The sequence below is a fragment of the Ctenocephalides felis genome, unplaced genomic scaffold, assembly GCF_003426905.1.
Source record: "Ctenocephalides felis isolate EL2017-DRISC unplaced genomic scaffold, ASM342690v1 CF-g0.4_SCAFFOLD_01886, whole genome shotgun sequence".
NCBI lineage: Eukaryota > Metazoa > Arthropoda > Insecta > Siphonaptera > Pulicidae > Ctenocephalides > Ctenocephalides felis.
In genome coordinates, this window is record NW_020538040.1 from 33,711,642 (window position 1) to 33,722,296 (window position 10,655).

The following is a 10,655-nucleotide window of genomic DNA, read 5'->3' on the forward strand; positions in this document are numbered from 1 at the left end:
TTATTTTATTTATTTATATCTACATTATTTTCATATCTCAGTCAAACAGGGGTGTCTGATATGAGAGATTATGGAAACAGTTTTCATATTTTATATATACATTTCATTTGACTATTTCATTCAAGTTAATTACAATTACAAGAAAGTCACATAACTAGTTCAAACAAATATCAATAGTTAACTGGAAGAAGAAAGTAAAAATATTCTGTTACAATTCCAAAAATCCAAAATTTAAAATGTAGTTATTCCAAATACCAGTTAGAACATTGCATTTTTAAAATGACCATTCAAATTTATTTCTAGGCGAAGAGATTAATGTGCAGAAGTATTACATATATAATTTCAAAACGTAAATGTGTTTTTAATGCTACTTTTGATATATTTACAAAACTCAAAGAGAAAATCAACAATTATATTGTTATAGATCATAAATTTTAACGATTATGTGCTTTGTTACGTTATTGAGTTATTATCAGAATCCATTTCTAAATTCGAATATGTAATTTGGAAATGTTTATCGACATGCGCTTATTATCATTTATTGTGGCAATGATCAGTTTTATTAGGTTTATTATTGAATTAGATAACTTTTAATGAAAAAGAAAATATAGTTCCATTGTTTATTTGCAGACCGTCGACTACCAAAACCAAAAACCAAAGCTTCTCAAGTTCAACATTTGTATATGTATGGTGATAATATGCTATCTTTTTGTATACTGAAATAAATTTGATTTATTTATTTCAAAGTTTTGTGTTCAATTTACTCTAAAAGTATGAGAAGAATGTAGAGTAGAGTGGGGCTTAAAAGTCCGCGGGTAAGAAAGTCCATCACTGATATCTCAAAAACCAGTAAAGTTAAGAATTTTTCAACAAGAGTATTTGAAAGTAGCAGGAAAAAGTTGCTATCAGGAGATAACCGCAAATGTTTGGAAATCCATAACAAAAGTATTTTATTTCGTTGTTAGTTTTTTTGGTTGTGAGCACTGTTGTTTAGTTTACGAGACCTTGATATAATTTTTAAGTATACGGTATTTAATTATTCTATAAGATGCATGGTTAATTTTAAGTGAGATTTAACAGTTATTTTTATATAACCTTTATAAAAGCTTACACGTGGGATGGAGGATAAATAGGACCAACGGAACCTTTATCTTGGCAAAGGTATAAGCAATAAAAAATTGTAAATAAAGAAGCAAGTTAAGTTAAGAAAAGCAATTTTACCAGAAATAAATTAAATAAATAGTTATTTTAACTCTGGTGATGAATATTTCTGACCAAATACCAGATTATGTAGAGTGTTGTCTCTGTAAAAGTGAATCCATGATATTTATATTTTGCATTGGTTGAGTAAGGTAGCTATTATTTTGTAAAATGCCTTTAAAATTAAAAATTAGATATTGGACCTACTTGCCCTCTGGCCTTCCCATTTTACCGCGCCTGTGGTATAAAAAGGACCAGGTGACAAATTTTTGAAAAACAGCAAAAATACACATTTCTAAAATGATGAATTAGAAGGGAGTTTCACTGAACATAGTCAGATAGTTGTTTGTTTGATATGTTTTTTGTTGTAATATACATTTTTGGTATGGTTTTCACAATATAATTGTTCAAAGTAAAATTGGACCATTGTGCCTCACCCTAGAATTACAAGCCCTACAACGCTTTAATTGCAATATTCTTCACTAAATTGTGATTTTTAATTTAAAAAAAAATAATTTTGTTCAATTTTTTTTAATTGCAATGAGCACTACAATGTCTGGATTTTAGACTCAGCCTTCGGGGTAAAAAGGACCAGGTGACACATTTTTGAAAAACAGCAAAAAATCACATTTCTGAAATGATGAATTAGAAGGGAGTTTTACTGAACATAGCCAAAAAGTTGTTTGTTTGATACGTTTTTTGTTGTAATATACATTATTGGTTTGGTTTTCACAATATAATTGTTCAAAGTAAAATTGGACCATTGTGCCCCGCCCTAGAATTACAAGTTCTACAACGCTCTAATGCAATATTCTTTACTAAATAGTGAGTTTTAATTTAAAAAAAAGTTTAATTTTTTTTAAAATTGTAATATTATTTACTAAATATATAATTCATAATCCTAAATATCAAATTTAGTTTATTTTCTTTTAATTATTATAAATTAGTGATGGTACGAATAAAGTAGATTAAAAGAAACATTGTTATAAGACATTTTTTCAGATTTATGAGAAGTCATAAAAATAAGATAGTATCATAATATATACAACTGTCTGTGGTATAACCTAAGTGAATTTATCACTTCACTAGCATTTTATTTATATTCCATTATATTCCCATATTTCGCAACAATCAAAATTCACGCGTCGTAATTGTATGCACTATTAAATATTAGCTCGTGTTATAGAAATTTCAAATAAGGAATTGTATGGTGCCCGTCTAAATGGTTATTTTATGCAAGAATCTATTGAAAGTGGTCTCGACGTCATAAAGAATATGTTACAATATGAATTCAACTCAACAGTTGTGACCGTTACTTTGAGAAACTGACTTATGTGCTCGATTAAATTAAAACATTCGTACTCTTTGGCGAGGAGATTGGTAATTTCCTGCATGCAATGTCCAAATAAAAATAATAAACTCTACCAAAGAGGGATTGCAGAAAGTTATAAACATCTGATGTATACATAGTACATTTTACTAATTTTGAAAATATATAAAAGTAAATGTTTATAAATTTCGATTGAAAGTGTTAAAATGAAACTGTACCGTTTGTTTGCTTCGCTTGCAACATACTTATTTTTGTGGAATTAGAAAAACAATGAATGGATTTTAGACTCAGCAATACTGTTTCGTAAGCAAATGTCTCTGATGTGTGAGAGAATATTATTTAGATTTTTATATTAGGGTAGGGCGGGGCACAAAGGTCCAATTTGATATTTGACAATTATACTAAAAAAACAGACCTTAACATAAAAAAATTACATATCAAATAAAGAACTATCCAACTATGTTCAGTAATCATCGCAGTCATTGCAGAACTATGCGTTTATGCTATTATTCAAAAATTTGTCATCTGCTCATTTTTGCCCCCCCATCTATATTTAAGTCATAACATTACATATTGTCATTCATTATTACTAAATCTTTTGCTTGTATTTTAAAAGCAGATTGTAATTGAATCTTGAGAAATAAAAAAAAAAATCAAAGGAATTAAAATGCATAATTTACGAAATCATAGCTACATTATTCATACAATGCAAAATATAAATTTATAGGCGCATTTTGTTACAAAGATAACACTGTATATAACCTTGATCTGGTATTTTGTCAGAAATATTTAACAGCAGAGTTGGAATAACTATTAATTTAATTGATTTACCTTTTTTATCTTAATTTACTGTTTTATTTATTATTTTTTATTGTTTACACATTTGTCAGTGTAAAGTTTCAGTTCGTTCTTTTTACTCCACCCATATGATTCAACAGATTTTTTATATAACCTTTATAAAAAAGAAGAATTTGACCTAAAATAACTATATATTTTATAAAACAATTAAATAACGTATGCTTAAAAAAATGTCTTAGGGTCTCGTAAACTAAACAACAGTGCTAACAACCAAAGATACTAAAAACGAAAGAAAATACTTTTGTTATAGATTTTTAAACATCCCGTTTTTTTCCTGGTAGCGACTTAGCTTGATTTAGGGGAATGGCTGGTTACATATCTTTTGTCCTCTACTTTCAAATATTGTTGTTAAAAAATTACTAACTGTACCTGTTTTTGAGATAATGGTGGTGAAACTTTTTAACACCGGACCTTTAAGCCCCGCTCTACTCTATATTAGAATAAGTATATAACACGTGAAATCCAAAAAAAAAAATATTTTCTATCAAATAATGGAACTTTGATTTGTAACTAATAATTTTCATCTGCCTAGTAATGCGTTTAAAATTGAAAAAAAAGGGATTTGTAAAGTGAAATGTAGGATATATAAGTATGTAAATGGATTAGAAAACGTTGAAATGTAATTACATAAATAATGAAGAAATAATTTTTGGGTAAAAATGTAGAGTAATAAAACAATTTTATACGTACTCATTTGCAGTATTTACAATATGAATATGAATGAAATTTACAATCATATAGACATAACTCTCATTATCTTAAACCGATAAACTTCTGTTAATTAGTAACGTTATCGCTAATAGTTTTAACGGCAATCATTAATTAATGTTGGTGTTATAGTATTTTTTTTTATTTGTGTATTTGCTGTTATAATTGAAATACTTATATATTTTGATACGTTTTGTATCTCATTAACCAAACTGTTTTACTCCAGGATAAATGTGATACTTTTCTATACATAACATAAAAATATTTTTTTTCTCAAACATTGAGGATACACAGAAAATGGTCCAACTACTAAATTATAAATATATATATATATATATATATATAATAATAATAATAATGATAATAATAATAATAATAATAATGAGTGCTCTGCCCTAGGGCAGGTCCGTGAGCTGAGTTAAACTCCAACTCGATTCAGGGTAGAAGTAGTGTGAGAGTTTTTCCCATTTCCATTTCACACCGCAGTGCCCGAGATGGGCTTATTATCAATTGGAAACATATTTTTTTATCTATATTTTCAATTGAAAATGGACATCGCGCTGCCCGATGTCAGGTTGCCAGAGCGGGGAATCGAACGCGCGACCCTGTCCATACAAAGTCAGCGCGTTAAAACGAGTCCAAATTATTTATAAATCCAATTAGTATTGTTTGATATAACAATACTACAACCAATTAGTCGAATTGAAACAATTAATATTGAAAATCATTTTTTAGTACGTTTGGACGTTGAACATTTGTCGTCATTCAGTATTTTATACCAAAAGAACATAACAAAAAATGTATATTTTTTATATAGTTTTAATTAACAATGAAACATCCAGCCATAAAAAAATAATAATTAGAAAAAAATAAATAAAATGATTATTCCATCTAATGATCTTTTACCAATTTATAATAATTAATCGAAACGTTATGACAGTATTGACTGTAACTATTAAAAAAATAGAAAAAAGTATATTCTATGCAGTTTGAAAAATATGAGCTTTTAAGTACAACCTAGAGCTTTGGTCAAACAATGATCATTTTTTGGTCATAGTAGTTAATTTTTATTATTTCTGTTCATTTTAACAGGGTAACTAAAATTCTTAATAACATTGCTAGAAGCACAGTCCATAATAATGACAAAATTGCCTCAAGTTTTATAGTATTAAGACTATTTGTTAAACTATGAATTTAAAATTTTCCAAATTTGTCGACTTTGAAAGATACTTTTTTAGTCAAAGTACGTTGGTAAGTTTTAACACATAACGTACTTTAACATATCAACGTATTTTAAAATTATCTGAAAAAGTGTTTTTCGAAGTCGACAAATTTCGAAAATTTTTAATTCATAGTTTAGTCTTAATTTTCGAAATCTTGAGGCAATTTTGTCATTTTTATGGACTGTGCTTTTAGAAATGTTATTAATGGTTCACCAGTTTTTTCGAACAAACATTTTTTTTATTGTTTCAACAGCAACCAGAACTCTTACTTTTATATGTTCTATAAGCTGTTTGTTGAAGACTTATGACTGAACAAAAATAATATAAAATAAATGCAATAACTGAAAAATCGTCACAGTTTGACCAAAGCTCTAAGCTGTACTTGAAAGCTCATAATTTTCAATTTTTTTTTTCTTTTTTTCTGATACGGTCAAAACTGTCATCACGTTTCTGCTTGACTTTGAGTTGCGCGACCTCATGTTTTTAAAAAGTTTATTTAAATTATTTTTATATGATAATTTGATCTGTAATTTATTATTTATTTGAAATACCATTAAAAAACTGTTCCATTAATTTTGCTAATAATTAAATTCTTAGTTAACAATAAAGTTTAATTATTTTGCAATATTTCCACTTGTATTGACATTCCGTATGAAGGTCGTTTAATCGATCGATCGTTCAGGTTGTGGCAATGTAATAACTCATGTACCGACGTGATATGAAACCTGAACCGCGAACTTCAATCATAATACTTACTTCCTCTTATAGATTCAAGTTAAAGACTTCAATATGTGTAACACGCCCACAATATAACAAATTATAAACATGAAACTACTATCACTGATCGTGAGTGACCTTGTCGAAAAATTTTCGTTAAGCCATTAGATATATATATATGTTTTATTACCTAGATCTAGATCAAGTTTAATATTTAATTGGGTTTCTTAGCAATTTATCTCTGAAATATGCAAATTTTTATGACGTGCTATATTTTGGGCGTTGGCGTGCGATGTAAGGAAATAATTTATCAAAACATCCTATAATTAATTCTTTAAACCAATGATCACATAATAATAAATTGTTCAACAAAATGTAATAAAACAATGTCCTTGGGGTAAATTATTATTATTAAATGAAGAACTTTCTTGCCAAATCAATAATCTGCAATCTGGAAGTTTTGTAGGATGTATCAATCATTTTACCAGATATTACTGGTAAATAAATATGTTGTTGACAATCAGATTAATTATAAGTTAGCTAAAAAAAGTTATAAAGTGATACAGAAAATCAATGCCAGTAGAGTAGAGCATGTATGCTTTTTTACGTATTAAATGTAAGAAAAAGACAAAATCTAATCTAAATTTAGATTTTTTTTGTATAGGATAGAGCGAGGCTTAATGGTCCGCGGATAATAAGGTTCACCAAAGGTGAGATATCTCAAAAACCAGCAACGTTACGAATTTTTTTAACAATATTTGAAAGTAGAGAGAAAAAGACGTATAACCAGCCATTACCTTAATTCTCACGACGTTTCTATCGGGAGATGAACAGCACTGCTTCAAAATTTATAACAAAAGTATTTTATTTTGTTAATTTTCGAGACCATAATATTTAAAGTATACGTTATTTAATTTAATACGTTTTATATGATGTATTGCTAAAATTGATGATTCAACGTTTTTCGTAATATAACTTATATAAAAGCCTTACACGTGGGTGGGGTGAGAAGGACCAACTAATAAAAAATAGTAAATTCAAAAGTAAATTATCTTAAAAAAAGCAATTTTACAAGAAATAAATTAAATGAGTAGTTATTCCAACTCCGCTGATGATTATTTCTGACGAAATATCAGATCAAGATTATTTACAGTGTTATCTCTAAAAAATGCATCTATAAAATTTATATTTTGCATTGACTCAATAATATAACTATTATTTTGTAAAATTCCTTCAAAATTAAAATAAGACATTGGAACTGTTTTTTCCCTGGCCGTCCCAATTTACCCCATAGGTGAAACGGACCAGGTTATAAAATTTTGAAAAAAGCAAAAAAACACTTTTCTACAATGATGAATTAGCAGGGTGTTTTACTGAACATAGTCAGATCTCTGTTTGTTTGTCTTATTTGTTGTGATATAATTGGCTTGGTTTTCACAATATAATTGCTCAATGTCAAATTGGAACTTTGTGTCTCGCTCTACTCTATTTATTTCTATCGTTAGTAATTTAATTTCTCACTTATGTTTATTAGCTATAAACAAATAGATTTATCGATAACTTATCGGCTTGTATATATTTCTCCATACATATTCTATTCCCACAATAACTTTCGTTTAGACCAGTTCTTCTTACGCCTTCATTATAAATACCATTATCTATGAATGGAATATTATAAATGTAAGGTTTTTACCGATTCTCACGATAAATTAAATCCAGATGACATTAAACATTTTCTAACCTGCAGGTTTTGAAACCTCGACACTACTGACTTCGCACTACATTACGCTAAATCTTGCCCTCGATGGGTGACCTTATTTCCCATAAGAAACGGACATATAAAACATTATCTGTGTTCAAAATCATTGTGTTGTTATTGGCCTTATGATAATTTGGGCATTCCTAGAGGAATTTGATGCATATGGATGCAGTTTTTCGGAGTTACGGTGGAAAAGCTACTACAAAGCTTATAGAGATGGTAAAAGTCCTCTTGTGGAGGCTAAAAATGAGTTTCTCTTTATATTAAAAAAAATCAATTTGTCCAATATTTTTAAAAAGATACATAACTAGTTTAAAATTTTCAAAAAAATCTTAAAATATTGATTTAAATCGAAGTTTTTTTTATGGTTGACCACGAAGGTTAAGGTTGTCATTTGCTTAAATAATACGTTTTACTACTATAAATTTATATTGTTAAAGCTTATCATTATTATTTATTATTCATTATTTCACTAGTTCGTAAAGTATAATTCGCTTTACTTACATTTTAATCTAGAACTATTATTACATTTTTTTATATCTTTATTAGATCTTAATCCTTCATGGGCCAAAATTTTGTTTTACATTTTAAAAAAATAGGGAAATAAAAAATGAAAAATCAAATATTCTGGTTTAAACGATTTTTTTGGTGCTAATGAATTATCTGACTTTCAAGTCATAGTCTATAATGTTTGCACTTTTGTATATGAAAATGTTAATTCAGGTGTAAAAGCCTAGCACAGGTTTAACCTGTATAACCAATATCAATATATGTAATACATATATTGATATTGGTTGTCTAGATTAGGGCTTCTAAAACTTTTGTTCTTTGCGACCCCATTTACGATTGCAAATTTCTTGGCCACCCCATTTATTATTGCGAGTTTTTTGACGACCCCACACATATAAAAATAAATTAATATTTTTAAATGATTTATTTATTTGGTAATAATGTACAATACATATACATATAAAAATATATAGTTTAAGAATTCGTTGGAACATAAAAAAAACAAGACTTGATGTTATAAAATTATATAAATATTTGATAAAAAATCTCTCGCGACCCCAGAATTTTTCTACGCGACCCCATTTGGGGTTGCGACCCGTAGTTTAAGAAGCCCTGGTCTAGATAACGTTATATAGGGTCCGCCAAATAATTTTTTTGTTTTACAAACTACTGAATATTTTCTCAAAGTACAATCCTTTCAGTTAATAATGAAATTAATTTGGTTAACAATGATTATAATAATTTCATTCAAAAATGAAAGAAAGCCTCGGCTGACCGTTGGAAAAAAATGAAAATGAAAAATGTTAGATGGCATATCCTATAGAATCTAAATTTATGCATCATCTCACGAAAAAAGCCATAATCAATTAGTAAAATATTGAAAAAATTCTAATGTGAACAGGAAATAACACGTGCCTATTGAAAGTATATATATGTTGAAATTATTTTACATTCAAGCAAAAAAAAAACGTTGAGAGCATGACCGTCTGTATTTCTTGCGTATATTTAATAACAATGACAATAAACTCTAAAATATTATTTGTATTTTAAAAATGACAAGTTTTACTAATGAGCGATGATTAATGTGCACCCGTAAATTATTTTCTTATCTTAGAGCTTAGTTATCAACAAACTTGATTGAGAGCTAATGAAACATATCCATTTAAAGATTCTATTAAAAAAATTGAATATATAGTAATTGCATGATCTAATATTTTTGAAACTTGATTGTTGTTGCATTTAGTTTTGGTGAAGATCTCCCTCTCTCTTGTGAGATAAGATGTCCACAACAATAGATACATTTTATTTTATTTTTTTTTTTTTAATTTATTTGAACAGCGATCAGAACTTATGGGTTCTATGAGCTGTTGTGATTAATATCTTACAAACTACGTTTGTTTTATTATAGATGGCAACCCAAACAGTTGTCTCATCTCTATGTGCTGAATTTTTATTATTACAATAACAATAGATACATGTTCGAAATAGGAATTGAATTACGCCAACTATGACAACTTTAGAATTGACCGACTATTTTCTAATATGATCTCCTCGATTTTTACAAAAATATAGTATTTATAAATGAATGTGTCCTAATAAAATTAAATATATTACAAATTTCTAACCTGCCGGTTCGAAACCTCGTCCACTGGTCGCTCCGTACTCCACCTCTCGCAGTTGTCCTTGGTCATCAATGTAACCATATTTTCCATATACTTCTCCTGTGGGATATTTGGATTCTATTTTGAAGGAACCATCGGCGGCTTCGTATCCGTATGAATAACTTCCATCTTCGTTGTGTCTATTTATTTGTTTTAAAATTGGCACTGGAGTCGTGTGAGGCTGTTGCAGCTGAGCTGGAGCAGCCAGGACTACTGGTAGTAGGAAAATCTGAAAGAATAATAATTAATAATTAATCATATAGTAAAACTGATAATAAAACATTTTAGAATATTGTAAGGATGTAATTAGCAGATAAAAATAATATTTTGCGAATATACTAAGAATTTGTTTATGGCCAACAACAGGCGTTAATATTCTACGAATTTAGAGATTCCTAGTTTTGACATTAGTCACTGTCTCTAACTCTTGGAACGATTTCTCGTTGTATTTTTGGGTTTCTATTATCATTGCTACTATTTTTGTATTACTGTTATTATTTTATTTTAATTTCTGGTAATGTTTTATCGTATAATTAGATTGTTTCAGTATAAAAAAATATGTTATTTGCTTTGGTTTGGTTTGGTTATTTAGTTTAAACTAATATGCACATGTATGATCTTTTAATTTTTTCGATGGGTAGCTTTTGTCTTAAGTTTTATTGACAAATATTATAGATTAGTTCTCTAAG

General features: G+C 28.0%; 1 protein-coding gene across 1 annotated transcript; it reads right to left on the reverse strand.

The window, feature by feature from the left end:
- Positions 1-9,429: 9,429 nt before the first annotated feature.
- LOC113374868 lies at positions 9,430-10,435 on the reverse strand. Its single transcript, XM_026614829.1, has 3 exons — positions 10,382-10,435; positions 9,931-10,195; positions 9,430-9,476 (listed from the first exon to the last, which is right to left on the reverse strand). Exons 1-3 carry the CDS (start codon positions 10,433-10,435, stop codon positions 9,430-9,432), a joined length of 366 nt encoding a protein of 121 aa, XP_026470614.1.
- Positions 10,436-10,655: the final 220 nt, after the last annotated feature.